General features: G+C 35.2%; 2 protein-coding genes across 3 annotated transcripts; one reads left to right on the top strand and one right to left on the bottom strand.

Moving 5' to 3' along the window:
* The first annotated feature begins 6,544 nt into the window (after positions 1–6,544).
* Positions 6,545–19,642, top strand: LOC126823255 (uncharacterized). Of its 2 annotated transcripts, none has more exons than XM_056101700.1 (12): positions 6,545–6,793; positions 7,420–7,588; positions 9,023–9,081; positions 9,517–9,595; positions 11,118–11,168; positions 11,305–11,614; positions 12,601–12,777; positions 13,111–13,227; positions 18,071–18,122; positions 18,404–18,521; positions 18,845–18,915; positions 19,019–19,642. In XM_056101700.1, the coding sequence occupies exons 2-12, from the start codon at positions 7,504–7,506 to the stop codon at positions 19,187–19,189; spliced, it is 1,290 nt and encodes a 429-aa protein (XP_055957675.1). In that variant the 5' UTR covers positions 6,545–6,793; positions 7,420–7,503; the 3' UTR covers positions 19,190–19,642. The 2 variants fall into 2 exon arrangements, with proteins under 2 accessions (XP_055957675.1, XP_055957676.1); XM_056101701.1 differs by having other exon boundaries at positions 6,711–6,793; positions 7,481–7,588.
* Positions 19,636–23,134, bottom strand: LOC126823256 (neuferricin). The gene is made up of 4 exons (XM_050551961.2): positions 22,722–23,134; positions 21,903–22,043; positions 20,666–20,852; positions 19,636–20,138 (listed from the first exon to the last, which is right to left on the bottom strand). Exons 1-4 carry the CDS (start codon positions 23,035–23,037, stop codon positions 19,973–19,975), a joined length of 810 nt encoding a protein of 269 aa, XP_050407918.1. The 5' UTR covers positions 23,038–23,134; the 3' UTR covers positions 19,636–19,972.
* Between the last annotated feature and the right edge of the window lie 758 nt (positions 23,135–23,892).

The following is a 23,892-nucleotide window of genomic DNA, read 5'->3' as shown; positions in this document are numbered from 1 at the left end:
CTTAATTCGATTTTTCAAGCAATTATATTCAGAAAAATTCGTTTGTCTCAAAAAATGTTTCCGGGGAAATTTCAGAAAATGAGCTTCAGTTATTGCATCAGAAAGAGTTGCATAGTGATTTACTAACTAATAATAAATATGACCCAGTTACACGTGTAAATTTCTACGTCAAGAACAGACCACGTGATTTGTACTGACACGTCGAACTAAATACGCCTAAATCTATTTGTTAAGACCAGCTCAAATTTTGTCAACGAGGTCGCTGAGATGTAAATAAGGTTAGGGCATGATTGTTGGCGAGATTGTGGTTAAGATTTGGGTAAGCATTGGGGCTAAGGACAGGGTTAGGGTTGGGACCGATTAGCGCTAGCCCTGTTTACATCTCGTGACCTATGACGAAAAATTGAGCTGGCCTTGTAATTTAGCACTAACCGTCTAAATAGCGTCTGTTCAAGATTGGAGTATAACCCTTTCGGGCCCAAGTGGTTCAATTTTATAATTATTTCTTGTTTTATGATATTTTATATTGGGTTTGGTTATGGTATCCCAAAAAATATTTTTAAGTTTTATAAATTTTGCTGAAGCGGGTGGGGGTTGAGAATGTCCCGACGGGCGGCAAAAGGGTAAATTATTTTCAATACAAAAAACACGAAAAAGTTTAAATTATTCTTGAAATCCGTATTTTTATCATAACTTTAATCCACAACACTAAACAGACAATTCAAACAAAGAAAACTATATTTTCTCAACAATTTGAAGCAATAATCCATAGTTAAATCCATTCAACTAAAGGCGTAAACAATTTTAACTTGAAATTCAAATGTATAGTTTATTTCCATGCATGAAAACCTAGAAAACAATTTCTTGATTTATTACAGCATAAGAATACATTACTGCACGTAAAACATTTACTCTGAGGGCGAGATTTAATGTTTTTCTTAGAACAAACCTCACATTGGCCACGATTTTCTGAAAAATCAGTTTTAATTTAAATTCTCTTTGTCATGTTGTAAAAGTATAAATTCAGACATATTAATCAATTCGCAAAGGATAAGTCACATAAATTTGTAAAAAAACGCATTGGTACTTCTGAGTCCCAGGACCAATATGGGTGTACAATCTGCCTGACGGGACTGATACGTCCCATTGAAAAAATATATGACAGTAATTGCAAATATTGCCCATTTTTTATATAATCTTTATGAAAGGGTTTTGATTCGGATAAAGTGTCATGAAACCATTTTACTTACTTAAAACTTTCTCTGTGTCTTCAAACTTGCACAGAGATTTTCTTACAAAAAGATTACTGGGATTTTGTGTTTGACATTGAAATGCCACTCAACAATTGTTTTTGCACTAAGACTGCACTACTTTAACCCGACCTTAGACCTACCTAAAACTGACTTATACTTAAATACTGACCATAATACACATTGGCATTGCAACATTGCATTCACTATATGATGGGACATGAGAGTCCCGTCGGGCCTGAAAGGGATAAGCATAAAAGTATATAACACAACCAACCTTCTTAGCAAATCCCGTCTTCATTAACCCAGTTCGGAACAGAACAGTAGGACGTTAAACCCCATTTCATTTCATTTTTTAGCAAATCCAGAGATGTCCTACAATTTTATTATTTTTTTTACCCACGAAAATTTATTACCAGAGCGGTAGAGCCTATATAGAATTAGCAAATCCAGAGATGTCCTACAATTTTATTAGTTCTTTTTACCCCTACGAAAATCGATTACCAGAGCGGTATATAGAATTATGTGTGTGTTTGGCTTTTAATAAGACATCGAAATCAAATTTGCTGGAAAATAGTCATCTGAAATGCTTTAAGATATAGGGCCTACTATTTTTTGTATGAACATGTATAACGTGTTTTCTGTGTAATGTTATGGGATTATGTATAAATGTGCATGTTGTCCCCGAAAAATATATGCATTTTTAAAAATGTTTGTGCTTTACAGTAAAATTCAAGTGTTAACATTTCAGCTATGGCCGTATAGAACCGATGTCCAGACACATTGCACAGGACGTAAGCAGAAAAGTCACCCCGTTTCAATTCAGTTTAACTTATCAGCTTATGAATATATTTATTTGTGAATAATGTGTATATTATCATTGTATATAAAAAGTTAACAACAGGTGTGACATATCAATTAACCAGTTGCCTATCAATATTCGTGGAAGTAATTTCTTCCATTTAATGAATATATTTTGTATGTAGACGCAGACATGTATTTATAATGTATGTTAATAGAAATTCGTCCATTTTTGACAATGAGAAAAAATCCGACAGCTGCGCAATTGACGATATAGGCGTATAATATGAAAAAAAGATATCTCACCAGAATTATTTTACATATTGACCAAATTATAACCACACACTCGTTCCAATATATGTTATCGGTAGCGATATCACTGCCCTATCCAAATTCATTTTTAGAAAAAGGGGACAATCCATCGCATTTGAATTATGAGATAAACTATACAATAAATATATCATTTTCTCTTTAATCATAAGAAATCACAAAGTGACTTTTTAATTGTAACTTGAAGCAATTCCGACACTTAAAGATACATAATGGGAGATTCGATAACGTGTTGGCAGTTCCACTATAAAAGTTAACAACTAGATAATGTAAAGGCAATTTGCTGAAAATTTCATTTAAATTGATCCACTATGAACCGCGAACTAAGCGATTGAAATTCCCGCCTAGCCTCGATCATCATTACTAAAGTCAGTACGATAAACAGCATATTCTCGATTATCCATTTAATCGTTAAATCGTGAAGGAAAGTTATGCAGTAAATCGGCTTATAATCCACTAAAGAGTCGATTATGGTCTGGATAAGTTAATTATTGTCTAATTAATAATTTAGATAACATTTCAGGCCTAAAGAAAGACCTGCAATAGACAGATTTAGTTCTTGCATAATGTATGTTTAATTATAAAGAATGTTAAATTACCATTTCCAATTAATTAAGTGATATAGCACCGCTGCCGCAGGTGGAAGTCTTAGCGATATTACCCATGCCTTTAGTCTATTCTATATTTTGTCAGTTTCAAAATAACCACAAATAGCAACGTTCTCAATACGTAAATCAATAAATATAGGACGATAGGCCATACACACCAGTCTCAAAATGTCAAAATAAATTAAGTTCAGCTTCGGGACCCTACCACAAGACAACATCTCTGTCACAACTGAGCCCAATGATAAAGGAAACATATTTACTTCCTTGTGCACGCCACCAATGTCAAAATAAATAAAGTTCTCGACTACCTCAACCCACCACAAGACAATATTTTGCAAGTGATATTGGATGTTACAGAATAAAGTCAACATACCTATTCCTAATACACAATACACGATGCTCAGCGAGATTAAGAATTCATCATAATTTAAACGTGTGAAAGGTATGCTTCAGACTTTTAATATCAGTTCATTTTGTTATAAATCTTGCATGCTTGTGTATCTCCTGTATAGAATATTATAACCGATAAAAGATGTTTTATATAGTGGTAATAATACATACAGATTATGAAATAATTAAACAGGAATGTTGGGGTCGATGATGGGGTCAGCCAGCCATTTTCGAAAAGCAGCGTTTAATGTAGGCTACTGTGCCATTTACATAATATGAGTCGAAATTAAACGAAATGTAACCTATATTATATATTAAAGTTACTAATTTCAGAATAACTGAGTTATAATTACTAATTTGGTTTTGAAGCTAAGATGGTTTACAGGTGTCAGTTAATCGATGATGTTTGTAAGTACACGAAATGAAGATAGTAGTTCAGGAAGCAATTAAATATAACATGTTAGTAATTAATGAAAAGGAACAAATGGCTGCCATAAACGGGTGTGCGAATCGGTAAGTATATATAGTCAGTTCCTTTAGATATAGTCAGATCAGTGTTATTCATATTTATGTCTATAATGAATTAAATTCTAGTAGTTAAACCTAAAGTCCTTATATACGAACGAGAAGTATACAGTTTGTAGTTATGCCATTTTAATACTTATGGCATAAACTTGCTAATCTAAAAACTAGAGGAAATAAAACGAAATGGGGTTTAACGTCTAACTTTTCTGTACTATCCTGGGCTAAATAAGAACAACTGAAAGGTTTCCAGTGTTTATATTTACATATTAAAGTAAAGTTCAAAATTTTGCGACCCCGCAGTTGTTTCAATCAGATGCTATATCTTCGATTTGCATAATACTTATAATTATAGAACCCACTTCGTGAGTTTTCTCCGAGTAGGCCCTACCCCGGTTTCCACCCACTGCTTAAGATCCCTACACGCTAGCACATTATTGGATATAATTGAACAGTATGCTAGTCCCTAAATGATCTAGTTTAGGTCGAGTGGGGGCTAATCTAAACTAAACTCTTGGTGTTTGCCGAGAAAGCTTTCCGGAAATTTCTAGCGTGCTTCTGTGTGTTGCAGGACGGGGGTTAATTGCTGTCCGATCTAAACTTCAACGTATGCCAACGCCGGATTAACCATGGGGCACAGGCCCCAGGCCCCCCCCCCCCCCACATTAGAGGACCCCCCAGAAAAATTTCAGTTGCGTCCAGCCCCCTCCTCTAGAAATGCCATCATTTCATAGCACTCGCATTGATTGGTCCACTGAAATAATGCCAGAATGCGCTAATTTTGTGGCAGAATTTTATTTTTTTCTGGGGTAGGTACTTCTAAATGGCTCCACACAAGTGCCTGAAATGCCAGGAAATCACGCTACTTTGGCGCTCGCGGTGGCCGGCCCGGTCAGTGATCAGGGGGCCCCACCATGGTTAATCCGGCGTTGACGTATGCCCGTCTTCATTATCTCGGTTGGTGCAGGAAAGTAGCCCGTTTAACCCCATTTCAATCATTTTTTAAAATTCAGACTGGGTTCTGTCTATGGATAATACAAGTTAGACTACGTCATAAAGCCTCTCAATCAACCCCACAATAAGATAATATATAAGTATATTGATTAATATGACATATGTTGTTTTATTCTGTGAATTGACATGTGTCTTTTATTTATAGATATAATATAATAATATACACAAAACTCGATTAAATCTGTTCATGGCATCGCAAGCATTGTATGTATAAAAATAGGGTTGTGACAATCAGACACATTTTGATTCAGTAAGAATTTGACCAGTGTTTTCTGGGGCGAAAAACATTGTTCTTCGATAATTCGGTCGGGGCTGAAAAGGAAAACGTTTTTTTTCGGTCGGGGACCGGGCCATTTCCAAAATGGTGGACAAAATGGCCGCCAAAATACAATTTTTCCAAGTTTTTGGGAGTTATTCGTTAATATTTTAATGTAATATGTCGATTTATAGATTTTCTGGGATGCTGAATCCGAAAATGTGGTTTTCTGTTTGTTCTGACATAATTCCGCCATCTTGATTTTCAAAATGACGGACAAAATGGACGCTAAAATGCATTTTTTCAATGTTGTTTAGCTTTCTCTAGAATATTATCTCGTAGTATGTCGATCTATAGGCTTTGGGGGTCGATGAATCCGAAATTGTGATTTTCTGTTCGATCCGACAAAGTTCCGCCATCTTGATTTTCAAAATGGCTGACAAAATGGCCGCCGCACTGAACTGCCTATGTTGTGATTTTCTTTGAGTGTTCTCGGTTTACACCAATTCAGAGCCACCCAAATTCATCGACATATTACACGTAACTATTTCAAAAAAAGCGAAATGACATTAACAGATTCATTTTGGCGGCCATTTTGTCCGCCATTTTGAAATTCTATATGGCTAAAATTCGATCGGATCGACCAGAAAACCAAATTTTCAGATTCATTGACCCCCAAAACCTATACCTCGACATATTACATGATACTAATCCGGACAAACGCCAATCACAACATAGGCAGTTCAGTGCGGTGGCCATTTTGTCAGCCATTTTGAAAATCAAGATGGCGGAACTTTGTCGGAACTAACAGAAAATCACAATTTCGGATTCATCGACCCCCAAAGCCTATAGATCGACATACTACGAGATAATATTCTAGAGAAAGCCAAATAACATTGAAAAAATGCATTTTAGCGTCCATTATGTCCGCCATTTTGAAAATCAAGATGGCGGAATTATGTCAGAACAAACAGAAAACCACATTTTTGGATTCAGCATCCCAGAAAACCTATAAATGGACATATTACACGACAACATCATAGAATAAATTAAAAAAACTTGGAAAAATTGTATTTTGACGGCCATTTTGTCCGCCATTTTGGAAATGGCCCGGTCCCTGACCGAAAAAGCGGCTTTTTGTTCCAGCCCCGACCGGATTCTCAAAGTACAATGTATTTCGCCTCTGAAAACACCGGTCACTTAAATTCGACATTATTTTCCCAACCTTAATAAAAATATATAATATAATATCATATATTGATTTATCTGCCCTTTCAATTTTGTATGGTAGCCCAAAGATAAAACGATGAAATAAGACTTAATGTGTATTTAAAGAGATCAGGTAAGGTTGAACATAGTTTTAATATCTGCCACACACAACCGATGGAAAGAAACAGTCTTTATGCCCAAATAAAATAATATTCAACAGCCAATTTTTTTGGTTTCTAAAGAAAGGGAATGGGGTGTACCGTGTAACGTGCTTCTTTTTCAGCCAACCCTTCTTGGAATTACAATTGACAAGGACTATTCTTTTACATACTTTAAGAATAAAATGACTTTATTTGATTTGTAGGACTACCAGAATCAACTACAACTGTCGTTTAATATTTGATTAATTAAAAGTAAGTAATGTACGGACATTTTACTATTTTGCTCGCTTTATCTAATCTCGTGTCAGTCAAGTCTTTTGAAGAATAGTTACAAATATTATCATATAATTACTCTAAATTGTCTTCTCCAGATTTATCAGTGAGCTGAAAATTCACTGTGCGGCTGTTACCGCTCTATATCCTACTTTAGTCGGTAACGGTAACTGCGTTGCTTTATTTGCGTCACTTCCGGATCCTTCAAATCTTTGTTACGGACCAGCGAGATCAAACATTGCCCTGTTAATATTATATCTGAATTTGTTTTTAACCAATGTTATAACACATGTGCTGCTTGCTTGAGACAAATTGACTGAGCACAGGGAACTACTAAAACAACGAAAAGAAACGTAATTTTGAAAACCCTCCAAAATACTTAAAATAACAATGATATCTGGTTTTAAATAATAAGTATTGTAAACATCCCTCGACGGTCATTGACTGAATTATCGCAGAAGAATTATTTATCCACCAAGCTCATCTTTCCTCAATTTATTTAATTGTGTACTGCAGGTTATGCCAGTGCAATGGCCACTCTCTATATTTAAATGTTATACAAATAAAAGGCAATAGTTGTGATGTTCAATATTATATTGATTCAGATTACGTTGGTTATGTGATAATTGTTACCATATGAAAGTGTTGGGTGATTTGAATTTATAGAAAATCTGTTTGGTTGCTGAAAAATGGACTCTGTAAAAGGGAAGATGCAGACACGAAGAGAAAAGTTAAAGTTATCAATTCGTTTACCTAATATCTCTTCAAATTCAGGTACATGCTTTTACTTAGATGAAATACAGCTATTTCAGGCACATGTAGTTCAAATTCAGATTTGTCAAATTGAAGCTAGGCAGGTATTTCTATTTAGTTTAAATAGTAATAAATACAGACAGTTATTTCGTTTAAATTCGAATTGAAAAGAAATAAATGGGATATAACGTCCTACTTTTCTGCAATATAAATTTTCCGGACAAATTTAGACAGCCACGAGTCATGCAATCTGCTACCGTTTAATGTTGAAAAAATTACCTATATATAGTCAGACCCAATACCTGGATCGCAGCCATTATTGATTCTGTATCCAGTCGAACGCCTCGGTTTAAATCAGAAATGAAAACATAAATATGTCCGTATGGTTAGCACGTGCGTGCTGTATCATAAAGTCTGTCATTGAATCAGCTGGCATGGTTTCGATTCCCCGGTTGTACATGACAAGGAATAGGGTCGCCTGTCCAACCTCGTGAGTTTTCCCCGGGTCCTCTAGTTTCTTCCCACTGCTAAAGACCCCTACGCGCAAGCAAATTTTTGAAATAAAATCGAACCATATGTTAGTCCCGAAATGACCTAGTTTGTGTCGATAGGGCGTTAAACCCCATCTCTCTCTCTGTCTCTCTCTATAGTGGATAGTCGCGTCAGAGGTCATACGAGCGGCTTTTTCTATGGGCTTTTGACTCTATGACGTCAGACATTTGATTAACCAATCAGCGTTGATGTTTCTAGTAGGTCACCCACAGTTCCGTGACCCTCACGCCAAAAATTCGCCGTAACAGACCGTTTCATTGGCTAATACCTCACATCATCCAGAACGCGGGCTATATAACAACTCTTCCAGATCCTACTGTAGTAAAGACAAGAACATAGAAATTTTGAACTATAAAAAACGAAACGAAATAGGACCTGTGTTTTAATCAGATTGTATTTTTAACTATCATAGGATTCATAGCGAGAACTATCAGCTCTTTGGGACGCTAAGACGCTGGCTCGCTAGCCTGGAGGTCGGGTGTTCGATCCCTGCATTGGCCGAGAAAGTTCATCCAGATTTTCCGGCGTGGTTCTCCCTTGTCAGTAATGCAGGACGGAGGGGCTGACAAGGAAAGCTGTCTAGTCGTTCGGATGGGACGAAAAACTGAGGTCCCGTGTACACATTTGCGTGCACGTAAAAGATCCCTTGACAGTTGGAATTCGATATAAGAGTAGGCCGTAGTGCCGCTGTCCGGGCAAAATTTCCCTCATAGCACACTGTGTGGCATATGCCCGTCTTCATTAGCCCAGTTCGGAGCAGAACAGTAGGACGTTAAACACCATTTCATTTCATTTCATATCAGCTCTTTATCTAATATTACCTAATGCCACTTTAATCTAACCATGAAAACAATAAAATCCATGTTAAAATATAATAATCCGGCTGACCAAATACTATTTCAGGCGGCAGCCCTAGTATATCAGTATGTAGCAGTCCTATAGGTCTGTATACTAGACAAGAGGTGGGTTATATATACTTTATCATTTCCTAGGATGTAATTCTGCCGTATTATTCTAATAACTATATTAGATATAAATGCTTGTCCAATCACTGGTGACCATATTAGATATAAATGCTTGTCCGAAGACTGATGATGATATCATATTATTACGCATTAAATATGGTTATGTGAATTATTAATATCTAAACAAGCTTTAACGTCCTTCTTTTCTGTTACATAAAAACATGGTCATTAGATGGTATATTATTTTAAATAACAAAAAGTCATGTGATAAAATTATTTTAGATAATAAGATATTCATATGCTGTGATATAGACATTTATATTATATAAATACAGAGAGGGTCTGATAAAAGATCTGGCAAGTTTTGTCATGCTACTTTTGAGGATATTAGTTTTAACACGAAAACAGTCATGATCTATGTTCTTATTTTAGATCATGAAATGGTCAGGTGATGAAGTTATTAAATGGTTGGCCAGTAAACATTTGTATAAATTTATTCCTTTATTTCAAGGTAATACTTATCTACAAGTATGTATCAATTTTTCTGCCAATTTGTATGTTAATAGCACCAATTTGTATATTCAACATAGCCAGTTGTATTTGAATTACTGTGAATATCACTAATGGCGGCATTATTTATTTCTCTTCGTGTTCGTTTGATTAAATGTGCGAGCCAAGATGATAAGTTGTATCTTACTGCAATGAACTATTTCCAAATAGGTTTTTCGATGTATAGCAATAGTCTATCTTGGGAATTTCACGGTGGGGATTTTCAGTTTTTCATTTGCAAGGCAGGGATTGACATATCATATCGTAACTAATAAATAAAATTGACTTCCTGCTGACCCGCGACCTTTTAATACTAAATCTGCTCGGAGAGGGTTGCGGGGCTTGAGTGGTACCCTCTCATTTCGCATACGTCCCATTTCGACTACAGATAAAACAACAGATTATATGGTCTGGTGGTTGTATTATCCCTACTTATATACCCTCTCTATAGCTGAAATAGATTCTTCCATAAAACATCCCATTTAGGCTACAAAAATTATAAACAAATACTTCTATTTTCAAATTCCCGAATCTGAAAATAAACACAATATTTGTTATAAAGGAATTCTATTAAGATAACAAAAATTTTGACTGAATGATAGTGAACTTGATGAATAGATGTACAAAATTTCGTTCGTTCGTTTCTAGAGTTTTACGTCCACTTCCACCTAGGGTGAAACAATTCATCTTATATAGATACGCAAGTATTGAACTCAATGTATTGTAATCTCCAAATATTAAAAATATTTGTCAAAACAAAAATGTACTCTTGAGTTGGTATTTTTGCTTTGATGCTAAAGAATACGAGCTATTATATATAAGGAACTAGCAGGATACCGGCTTCGCTCGGGGGTCATAACTCCGAAACCGGAAGTGGTAGACTAACGCCACCTGGCCTATGTTACTCCCCGGTCCGAGCTACCCCTATACCCCAAATTTCAGACTCGGGGCAGATGTAGCCGCCAACCCTGAACAGACAGACTTCGCTCGGGAGTCATAACTCCGAAACCGGAAGTGGTAGACTAACGCCACCTGGCATATGCTACTCCCCGGTCCGAGCTACCCCTATACCCCAAATTTCAGACTCGGGGCAGACCTAGTGTAGCCGCCAACCCCGAACAGACCGGCTTCGCTCGGGGGTCATAACTCCGAAACCGGAAGTGGTAGACTAACGCCACCTGGCCTATGTTACTCCCCGGTCCGAGCTAACCCTATACATCAAATTTCAGACTCGGGGCAGACCTAGTGTAGCCGCCAACCGCGAACAGACAGACAGACAAACGACAGTCACAAATATATATATAGATAAGCTATTTTAACAATAATCATTAGATTAATTACATCTCTTAATCAGTGGAACAGTTCAATGCTGATTGTTTGCGACCACTCAGAATCTAAGGCTATTCGCTCTCTGTCCGCATGTCAACATGTTTATGAAGTGAAATATTTAAAATTCTAAAATCTTCTCGTTATGAATCTTTCAGAAAAGGAAATAAACGGACAGCGTTTGGCAGAGGTCGGGCTAGGATTTTTAGGTAAGTATCAGTCAAAACTCGATAATACGAACGTCAGATCGTGTCATTTGTTTTTGAAGAATTTTCAACAGATCAAGCGGGAATGTATTACTAGCAGTTTTCTTGCAATTATACATAAAATTCTTTTTTTTTTCAGAACAGGACGGAATATCTGTTGACGAACGAGAAGAATTATTATCCGAAGTATATAATTTATTAGAGTTAGACTTTACACAAGACACTGGCAACGATGCTCTTGTTAGACTTGATGACGAATTAAAACGAGAAAAGTTCATCGCGGCTGTCCAGTTATCAAGGACTCGTGATTCGAGGAGTCGCTCGCCTTCCATTGTTTCATTTTCATCTCCCCTAGCAATCAGAAAAAAGGCACCCCTTGTAAAGCAAAGGTCAAGGTCAGAATCTGGAATAGAAGTACCAAAGGTCACATCATTTCATGTTGACAAAAAGTAAGCTTAATCTGAATCTTTTAATTTGGGTTTAACGTCCTATTTTTCTGCGCAAGATATACACTTTGCCGACCACCTGTTAAAACTGGTCGAGAGCGCCAACCCATCTGCATCCGACTGGGTTCTCGCATCACTGCAGACGGTGCTAATGAAGGCGGGCAGGAATTTGAATTGTTAAGGGTTCTTTTACGTGCACGTCAAAGTTCATGGGTCCTCGTCCTATCCAGGTTCACGTTTATTACCACTGATAAGGACCCACACAGTAAAGTTCGACGATCTTTCTCGGCCAGCACCGGTATCGAACCTCCTGGCTAGTGAGCATGCGCCTGACTGACTAAGCCACCGCGGCTCCCAGTTATAATTTTTCGACCTAAATAGCATTCAACAAAACGTGTTGCATGCTCTTGGGAAGTTGTGGTAATATATTTTGAAAGACATACAAACGGTCAACTTTCATGTAGGTCATTTAATTGTATCTGGAAAAATATGTTCAAAAGCTTCCCCTTGTTGGGGCGCCGCGGTGGCTCAGTGAGTAAGAGCTGGCTACCTAACCTGGAGGTCCCGTGTTCTATTTCATTATTAGCCTAGAAAGTTTATCGGGTTTTCCGGCGTGGTCTCCTTTGCAGTAATGCAGTACAAAGATATTCGGTTTGGACAAAAAAAAACGAGATCTCGTGTACACATTGACGTGCACGTAAAAGAACCATAGGCAGTTGGAGTTTGAAATAAGAGTAAGTCGTAGCGCTGTTGTCAGCACACCGTGTGACGTATGCCCGTCTTTCATGAGCCTAGTCGGAGCAGAATTAGCAGACCGTTAAACCACATTTCATTTTATTTCATACAGTCGCATTTATATGGTCGCTCAATAAAGAAAATGTAGATAATTCCTTATCTAATGATATTAAACTGTTAGTCATCAATGTTTACAATCAATGTTTGGAATACTATAAACAAAATTTAACGCACAGAAAATGTTATTTTTTCAGTAAATATATTTTATGGAAAATAATTTATCCCGTTGCCCCCGTAACCGTACATTGCGTACAGATCTGTTGTCACGACTACCAAGGTCAAGCCGGGTTTAATTTAAAAACGAATAAAGAGGGAATAACAAAAGTTAAAGAAATACAAGATTCAACCATCGGACTGCAAGAAAATGATATGTAACTATTTTTATATTTTATACTTCTACGAAACAATTCAATTTTATGTAAAAATGCCTTTTCCATTCTCTATGTGAATAGAACATTTAAACTCAGATACATCCAAGTTCTGTTTTTGTAATCTCAAAACTTCATCATATCTCGACACCATCGATTTTTTAAAAAAAAAATATTTAGTTCAACGAAAGTAATCTATACTTTTGTAAAACTTTTGTTATTTCTTATTTCATTTCTCAAAATTTCGTTACAATTTACGGTTGTATGGTTTTGGTGTGATTTTTATTTTTTTTAAATTATCTTTTTATATAACAAAATATTTCTTTGGTTTTCAAGAGTTTTAGAGTTAAATGGTCACCAGTTACACAGTGATGAAATGGTTCAAAAACATGTAAACAAAATTTTAAAAACAACGAGAGAAATCAAAATGGTTATATGTCGAAAATATTCCGCGTAAGTTTGAAAATTTCTGATGCCATTTTACCCGCTACTACACGCTACTATGTAAGCAAAGTAAGCAAAATTAAAATATCAATATTAGATGATCAACCTACTTGGATTCAATCGGATTAAAATCACGTCTATCAATTAAATTTCCGGAAAACATAAAGATGACGATGGGCTCTCGTGCTGTGTCAATATATTTATTACTTAATGCTTCACTCTAAACCCGCGGACGCCTACTAGTCCATGTGACAGACCTGGGATTTTGGAACATCATTACCAATTTGATGAATAAATTCAACCATTGTGGCTCACAATGTTCACAAGAAAATGCTTCTTCTGGTGCTATATGATACTTGTTGTTGAATGAATCATATATTTTCCAAATCAACAGATTATTCTGGAAAAAGCAATCTTTTGGCATTTTTATTTTCCCAGGTTTTCATGATTTATTTTATAAGTTTACTACCAAATCCTGTTCAGAGTAATTTTAGCCAAATTATGTGTGTGGTCTTCTTAAGTTATTCAATTAGCATAAATAAATACGCCCAGTGGTCCTCCCTATACAGCTGCGGTGGCCGCAAACTCAACAAAAGTCGTAAGTAGACTGTCAAATTTAAAATGTTGAACGTCGGCGAGGCAGAGCACAAACTTAGTGAACTTTTAGCTAGTGTGTCACAATCGAAACGATATTTGGGGACGGGTTGTTTCTGTGTCAAAATTTGTCCCTAAAGACAATTTTGAGATTATGTCACTTCTGTGACGTCATTTTCGGTTGGGGTTCTGTCCGATGTCCAAAATGACCGCAAGGGAGCTAAAGATGATCCGAACAATTATAGGCCAATCTCAATTCTCCCCACAATTTCAAAGATATTCGAAAGGCACTTGAGCACTCAAATTCAAACTTATTTGGAAACCTTCAATGTTCTTTATGCTTACCAATCTGGATTTAGATCAAATCATTCATGTGCTACTGCACCGATCCGAATGACAGATAACTGGCTTGATACTATCGATAATGGTGCGATGAGTGGTATAGTGTATCTTGATTTTAGCAAAGCATTTGATCTCATTGATCATAAGCTTATTATTGAAAAACTACATCTTTATCGATTTGATAATAATTCACAAATTTTGATTGAATCATATCTTGACTAACGGAAGCAAAAAGTATGTTTAGGATCAATTACCTCCTCAATTACTACAGTCAAATGCGGGGTTCCACAAGGGTCGATCGTGGGTCCTCTCCTATTCCTTATTTTTATAAATGATTTCCCACTCAATATAGATTTGTTTGCTGATGACAGTACCCTGCATTGTTCACACAAAGATATTTAATCCATCGCCAATAATCTCCAAAATTATCTCTATTTGGTTGCTAAATGGTGTGAAAACAATGGGATGGTAATCAATCCTTCGAAAACAAAATCAATGCTGATTTCATCAAAACACAAAAGAAATCAGAAAAACCTAACTTTATCACTCCATGGTGAGAAAATTGAGACGGTTACTACCGCAAAATTACTTGGAATTCAAATTGACCAAGACCTTAATTGGGAAGCACAGATAGCAGATATGTCTAAAAAACTTGCATCAAAAATATTTCTCCTAAATAAGATAAAAGATCATTTATCTTACGAGACAGGAATTTTGTTTTATAACAGTTACATACTACCAATATTTGATTATTGCTCTATTATTTGGGGAAATGCTACCAAAAGTAGATTAGACATTCTTTTAAAATTACAAAAGAGGGCAGCAAGAACTATTCTTGATGCACCGATTGAAACTTCGTCCACCTCTTTATTTACTAAACTCGGTTGGCTTACCCTTACACAGAGGATTCTTTACAATAAAATTGTCTTAGCATTCAAAATTATTACATTTAATACTCCACTTTATCTAAATTTCTATTTTATTGAAAAATCTCTTGTTTCCAAAACGGATATCTTGCTCCGTTCACAGACCAGTAAATCTCCTTTTCTTCAAAATTGCAAAACGGAATCCATGAAACGTACTTTTTATTATTCTGCATGTCTTTTATGGAACAATCTGCCTTTTGATATAAAGATGTGTAAAAATGTTGAAAATTTTAAGATTAAACTGAAAGGTCATTTATTTTGCACACTGAAGGAACCATAATATTCAACTGATGACATACTTATTATTTTTAACTTGAAAATGCGATGGCGGCTCCGAGGAACCTAAACCGGTATTTTTTCCGCGATTTCAGTTTTGCCCCCGCTCCCCCTCGCCCAAATATGGAATTCAAGTCGAGACAGATAAATAAGGCTCTTTTAGGCTATACTTTCTAGTTACAGTTGGCGGGCTGGAATGGCAGGAAAACGCGATTGCGGCCGTCTAATTTTCGGTTTACCACCGTGTTAAAACAACTCATCGGGCTCGTGCACCTACGGACTACCGTATGTGATGCTGACCGGGAAAGCGTGACTAAAGGTTTTGATGGGACGAAAAAATGCGCTAACCCGGTGTGCATATTGGGCGTTTGGGACAGTTTAAATTCTAGGACGTGTGGCAGAAAAGCCGTTATCTTGGAACAATAATTTGACACAGGCAATTAACTACTGTAGTTGTAATTGCAAAATGACCGATATTGTGTCGACGAAATGTTAACTCATATTCCTTTCTATATAGGAGACAATAGTATTACTAACCTCTCGTCCATTTAAGTTTTGTTTTTGATTTCCCTTCTCCAATTTACTCTTTCTTCTTTTACTCAGGGTTTCAAGCTGGGTGTCCTTCTGGTAGTGCTGGATTGACATGAAGGATTTCAAAGCTGAAACCAGCCGATGTTTGTGTTCCTGGTCGGCTGACTAAAGAAGCGCCGATATGATCTCCAGTTATTTCTCTTCTGTTTCTTACTATCTCTGACTTATTGTGTTTTTCTTTCAATCTATCTCTTAATTTTTTTAATATCATCTCTCTATTTTTTTCGGCGGCAACCATTTTGTCTTTTTGAAATTCTTGTTTTTCTATAATCTTTTTTTGTGCGACTTTTTCAAATACTGCAGTCTTTTCTCCGCATTCATTATGTAACCTCTCGATCATATGTTCTTTTATTTCCTGTTGAAAAAAAATATTTCAATGACGGGTTGTGCTTAATTCAACATTCATAAACTGTTCATAATTTTTGCTTACTGTTCGTGCTTTCCGGGGGCGAATCCAATCTTTTCGAAAAGAGGGTAGTGGGTGATTATTTAACAGCCCGTTGTCAAGTCATTATTTACTGGAAATAGCGCAGACCGAGTTAATATTTGAAAATCGTATCTAGATAAACTTGAGGCAAGAAGGGAGGAATATCGTCCGCACTTTTTTTTTCTTTAGCGACTCTCTCACAATGGCGAATATCCTTGCATGCGAATATGAAACTTTGAAATTCGTTGCAAAAACACCGGAAATGATAAGATTGGCATGAAGAAATATTGAAAAACAATGAGGCATTTCGGTAAATTTGCCACGAATTTCAAATTTTTCATAAAATGATATCCACAAAATTATGTCTTATGATCGCTGCTAGTTAAATCCTTACAAATGTATTACGATCATCACAAATACCTTACCGTCAATCATAATAGCTTGTGATTGCTTACGAAAGTGTTGCAGAAGCAACCAGAATATTATATCCTGGCGAGTGCCCAAGAACATCCACAAAGGTCTCTGCGAATTGGTGGCGGATTGTATTCGTAATCCCATTCGCCACTCTCTTTTATTGCAGTAGATGGGCCAGGTGGATTATATAGTTTGGTTGTTCTGGGGTTAAGATATTTCTTTATGACTAACCTTTCGCCTTTTCTCTGCTTTTTCTAACTTGGCTTTTATCTGTAATTCTGTGAGACCTTTAACCTCTCTTCTCTGTATAACTTTTGCTGGGGTTGTTTTCCTGGGATTAGCCTCCACTACCTCAAAACTTATACCGCCAGATGCTCCAAACTTTAGGTCGGCTAATCCACTCCTGTTGGTTTCTTGCTAGAGTTGGTGAAGAAGAGGTCTCCATTCTTCTATTTCTGGTTACAAGAAAGAGCTCTGATTTATCTGTAGGTCTATCTTTTCCCGGATTTTCTGTATTTTTATCTAATATTGGTGCAACTCCGTTGATAGGGTTAGAATAAATACATCCCATTTTTATGATTTTATCAAAGTTTTGATAAATCCGTAAAAAGCGCGCAACTCTATCTAGGCATAGATAAGACGTTACTGGGTTACCTATAGTGCATCATGGGATTGGACACAATAGTGTGACGTTATTTTGAATTTCGGGGTTGCGCGCTTCTCTATAAACTTCGCGTCTTATAGATCTTACGGTCATAATAAGAATTTATCGCGGGGTGTATTACTTGTCCAATACCAAGGCATATTTATGTTTTATTGAAGGATTACACTTGTATGACAAATAACAGGAGGTTCACACTATGGTCATTTATATTGTAAGAAATCCAACAGAAATCCAATAACTTTTATATAGTTTATGTTGAGTTATCAAGATCGTCCGCCTTTTTCTCTTTATTTGTCTGTTAATTCTTTAAATATTTTTCTCTTTTTGAATTTCCCCGTCTTCATTAGCCCAGTCGGAGCAGAACAGTAGGTCGTTAGACCCAATTTCATGTCATTTCCTCACGCCCACATTTTTCTAAAAATTATATTGTCGCCATCATTATCCGTTCGCGTGTCTGTCTGTCCGCTCACAATTTTGTAAACACTTTCGTGTCACTGCCTTAAACCAGCGAATGAAATAAAATGAAAACTAGGGCGTTAAACCTACTAAATCTGTTATGTTCACTTTGAATATAAATCTTTGTTGGATATTTATTTCAAAAATATATTTTTTTTTCAGGACAGAAACAGACCCAGCTATATTAGAAAAAATACAAAACCTCCAGAATCAGGTAGGTCGGTATGTATGTACTAACTGTTGTTTTGTCTTGGATATTTTGGGGGGGTTCATAATCCATGCAGACAACTGTGTCGCTTTAAAAGTTATTATTGATCATGTGTAGTGCATGTATATTATTTTTATAGCTTTAAAAGTAATTATTGACGATGTGTAGTATATATTCCGCAATGGAGTATAGTGACGGTGCATTAGGCGCTGTATGCTCATTCTTTTCTAGCGCGCCCAATACCACGTAGCTAACAAACTACTAATGAATATATTATATACTTTTAGTTATTTCTAGCTGAATCCAGGTGGTTAGAAATAAGACAACGTCTCTCTTTTATGAAAATCAACGATGGGTGGTTAGAACCTCAGTCTGTAGAGAAGAATCAGAAAACGCCCAACATTGGTCAGTATAAATATGGATCTTTAATTATTCTGTAATATAATATCTGAAATACAAGGCGGTAGGTAGTAATCTGAAACGATAAAAACCCTAACAATTTTAAAGTTAAATTCAGTAAATGTAAAGAGTTTCACACTTTTTAAAGCTTGTCCCTGGCATGTATGACAAAAACAATCCACTGAAGGAAAACTGCCACCCGGTCAGAAGAAAACATAATGGAGAGGTAACTATGTATATATATCTAAATAATATTGCTCTTGGCCTACCTCATTAGAATTTGAGTATAATTATACCCCTTTATATACCTTTATATATGATACTTACAGTTGAAAATCGAAACACAGAAAGTGGCTCGGAAGAAAATATAGAACTATTGAAAACAGACCAATTCCTCAAGGTACGTTATTATTAATTATATGAAATACATTGATTTAGAGTTTAAATAAGATATTGTTGTTGAATTAATTTCCTAATATACCATTATATTATTGTTATTATAGGATGACGTATTAAAGGTTTTAGTACAAAAAATGAGGGAAGCCAGGCAACAAAAAGAGTACCTGGATCGTTTACTAACAGTAGTAATTGACAAGGCACCCTGGTTACTGGCCAAGATGGAAGAAAAATTAGACACATCTATTATTGATACTGATAGAGAGGAATGGTGTTAGTTAATTGTGATAATAAATTATTAATACAACTAAAATAGAGCTTTTGCGTGTATTCAATAACTTCCTCATAATAGTCCAGGATTAGGTGAATGAAATGGTTTCAATTTAAGTCAACCAGATTATTGAGATTGATCATTGGCTGAGGCACTTTGGTTTGGTATTACATTTAAGATGACACTTTAAATTTCATTGATCTACAAAGCCATAGATTATGACAAGTGTCATGCATGAAGCAGTATATATGTTTCCCCCTACTGCAGGGCTTTTTTTTTATCAAGAAATGTATATTAGCATACTAACAAATCTAGCATCTAGATGATATCAGCATATTTTTTTCAGATTATATGCATACTCAGATGCAACAAATTTTTACGAGCATTTAAAAGACTGTTGTCAAAAATATATTATCTGTTTGGTTTACCTGTAAATATACGAAATAACTGAAATTCTTTGTTGTTTAGTAAATAAAAATAGTTTATTTAAAAATATTTATAACAACATTGCATAAACTTTCACTGTTTATGTTATACACAGACAAGTAAAACAATAACTACAAAAAGATTCTGAGCAATTGTTATGTCAAGATGTTGAGATATTAATAATGAGATCTTAAATGTTCTTTATAAAATACAATGAATGTACAAGTGTATAATTAATATGATTAAAATTTAAATATATATTATATTAATATTATTGTGCACAGTTATATATGTCTAAATTGTATATTCATTTTTATCAATTAATATGAGGAAATACTTTCAGTTTAATTTACAGTGGATTGAATCAGCTGGGAAAAGAACAAGATACAGCTGTAGAATCACAATCAGGATAAACTTTTAAACTAGGATTATTCAAAAGCTTCTCATTAACACAGGCACATCGTGGTGTAGTCTTTCCTGCCTTTAAATATTGCCTTGGTACACCCACCCATTTACGCTTTATACCTCCACTAAAAAAAACCAGAAAACATGATATCAGTCGATTTTATTTATCCAACTGACCTAATGTCTGTTTGATCTACAAAGGAATGGATAATCAGTTATCTTCATAATTTGAATGGAAGGATGATTCTTGAAGGCCGAAAATTTTTATTACAACAATTGTATGAACTGTACTATTGTTATATATTTATAAGAGAGACCACAGAATATCAGAACTTGAATAGCAGCCAGCTGTTAAAGTCTGTGAAACCTTCTTGGGATAAAAATCATCGCAGGGAAATTTTTAACATTCAAGCGTAATAATATATATAATTGATGTATATGATTCTGTAATATAAGGATTTAACTTTCTTATACACATAATTTAAAATAATCATCTATTTTAGTGAGAGTTTTACTATGTTATAAATAACTCTGTCTGAAATCACACTTGAACTGTGTAAACTATTGATTCTAGTTTGAACTGTATAATATTAACAGAAACACATGCACAAAGATATTAAAACTTGAGTTGAGCTAAAGTTGAAGAACTCACCTCCATTCAGTGCACCATAATCTCTTGCCTGCTTGTTCACTCCATTCTGAGTTACACGGTGGGAATATTTTCATATCATCAGCTTCTGCTTGTTTCTCTTTATATGCTTCTTTAAGGTGTTTATTAAAGGTTTCTAAGGTTTCTGTTGGTTTGCCTTTTTCATCATAAAATTCACCAATAACTTTACCTACAAAATACAAATCACATAACAAAAGGTTATCACTAACCAAGTGTTCCCAGGTTTGATCAAGTGTTGGCAGAGGCAGTTGCTTGTGATTTTCAAGCTTAGCTTCCCTTGGTCTGTGGTACAGAACAGAGGGCCTGACAAGGAAATAATATGTCTAGTCATTTGAATGAGTCAAAAAAATCCTCTGACGCATGGGAATTGAAATAAGAGTAGGCCATATTACTGCTGACCATCATTAACCTAGTTGGAGCAGAAATGTAAGACATAAAATCCATTTCATTTTATTTATAAAACTTAACTACTATCGTAACAACATTCAATATACATGTAAATATATTTAAAATGTTTTAAGAGGTATTCCCAGATCTGACAGCTTAAAGGATAACTGGGTTGGCATATCCAACTGAACACCAACATGTAAGGAAAGGGCTAACCCATTAACCATGTTGCGATACTTAAAGGAGCTAAATCGCTAACATTTGGGGCCTCGAAATTGACAAAAGTGGGTCGCAACACATATAATACTGTAATATGAATGCATATAAACTGATTTACATTCAATAGTTTCCGTTTTTACTCCAATTTCAAATCAGTTATGTTCTGCGAAATAAGCCAGCAGTCTCAAGCGAGTACAAATTTCTAGCGTCTGGTTAGTCCAGTCTACATACGCTGTTTGATTTGGTGCAATGTGTCTTCCCTCGAGTCTCTTGATACAACTGGGGCTGAAGCTCATTATGGTACACGATTCGTGTACCAATGGTAAAATGTTTATTTTGTCTTAAATATTGGATATCAAAAGCCCATCTTTTTCCGGTAAGATCACAACATGAATGTTGATTTAATTTGACAAATAAATCGTGTTTTCAATGTTGAAGATTTTGGATGATATTGAGTTAGAGACTTACCTACTTTAAGTCAGTCTAAGTATATATTTTGAACTGTTACCAATTTTTTTTTCTATTGGTATCTAAAATAGTTCTATACTTGCTATATGAATATACCTACCTCAGCATTCCATATGTATACTATTATTCATCATGATTGACTTACCAATGTACTTATAGTCTCTTTCATATAACTGTTGCCATTCATTAAGTCCTAAAAATTCTTGTAATGTAAAACCACGTATATCTTCAATCAAACCAGCTTCATCAAATTCTCCGGTAATAAACGCTCTTGTACCATCTTTTCCTGAAATTACAATCAATCAAAAAAATATTGTCTCGTAAAAGAAAATACACTATAGAAAAAGATGGGGATCATACTATAGAAATTTCTATTGATTTATTACTAATATTGCCATTAAAGATTTTGTCCTAATAATTGGATTCCTCAGAAGCTTAGTGACAGGCCATATGGCCGGAAATGGATAGTCTGAAAGTTATTATTAGATACCGGTACCTCTTAAAAAATCCTAGCATAGTAGGCCCTACATGTAGGTCAAGCCTATGCTTGTTAACAACCTTGTTACTTATAGGGCTACACAATATCCACATTGCTTGATAAGATTTTTGAGGGACAAGCAGTTTACTATAAAATTCTACTGTCTCTAGAAAGAGGCCCGGATTCAAACCAGAGCAAAATAGTTGAACTTTTTTTTAACTCACATAAATAGCCTACAGTAGGCATAGGCCAAGGACAAACACAAAGGATATTTATTGATGATAAATATGATAAACCGAGGTTGGGTATGTTGTATATATAAATATAGTGCTATAAATATCAACAGAATTTGAAATTTAATTCAGTCTGTTCTGCCCTAGTGCACGACACAGCCGTACACATACCCTTTCTCAGTTCCCACTTTTTATCAATCTCAAATTATGTATTTATATTTATCTTGAAAAATAAACATCAAACTACTCTTACCTGCAAACCCTTCATAAGAGCCACCTTTACCATAATGTCTCTTCCCTTTGGTGACATCATATACTTTTCCCAGTATTGCTAAATATACAGGTTCTTCAATATATTGAGCTAATTCAGCTTTTGTTAAAATTTTCTCTTTAAAGGTAAAAATAAAATAGTTTTTCAGTTTATCATTTAAACGAAAAAGTACTTTTGATAATCCTAAATTGTCCATATATTTTAAAAGTGTTTCTTTATACGGTTTAAAACTGTCAACAGTAAATAAAACTGCTATTCCTACAACAAGAATTGATAAAAATAACAGACATTTCGCCATTTTGTGATCGTTCCTCGATAGAATAATAGCACTTCGGACAAAGGGTGTTTTCGTTGTAATAACAGGTGTTTAATTTCACTCTATATAACCGCAGGTTACCCACTTTATCTAGAAAAAAAATTGCATTTGTTTACAATGATCAATCTAAGTTCCGGTTCATGGGCGCAGACATCTTGGTTTTTGTCAAATTCGCTGCTAGGATAGACAAACGAAATAGGATTGGCAGGAAAGCTATGATTTACTGGAAAAGAACTGACCAAATCTTTATTTCAAGATGTTTTTCTTCAAATGAACATAAACGTTTCATCAATTTCATTGAAAATCTTAATGATGTTTTAAATAGTCACAGACTGTAATAACTTAAAGATACATTATGGGAGATTAGATAAAGAGCTGGCAGATACCACTATATATTATTTAGAAACTAGATAAAGTAAAGGCAATTTGCTGAAAATTTCAGTCAAATTGATCCACTATGAACCGAGATTTTAGCGATTGAATTTTCGGCCTAGTCTCGATCAGCATTACTAAAGTCCGTACGATAAAAAACATAGTCTCGATTATCTAAAACCATTTTCAAAAGTATTGACATCTATACTAACGGCAGTTAAAAGGGTATTCAAAAATACTGTGACAAAATATACTCTCGTAGTGGTATTAATCAAATGTGGATATTAAAAGATTCCAAAGAATTACTTGATGGTTTGCAATCTAATAGATCACTTGCTTACAAACGTTTGGCTTTTCTACTTTGTACACTAAAATTCCCCATGGTAAATTAAATGCTCGGTTAAAAGATATTATTCACAGTGTCTTTTCATCTAAATCGGGAACTAGTTAGACATCAATATTTAG

Source organism: Patella vulgata, chromosome 6 (assembly GCF_932274485.2).
Source record: "Patella vulgata chromosome 6, xgPatVulg1.2, whole genome shotgun sequence".
NCBI lineage: Eukaryota > Metazoa > Mollusca > Gastropoda > Patellidae > Patella > Patella vulgata.
The sequence above is the reverse complement of the archived record's forward strand: the minus strand, read 5'-3'. Positions and strand labels throughout refer to the sequence as shown.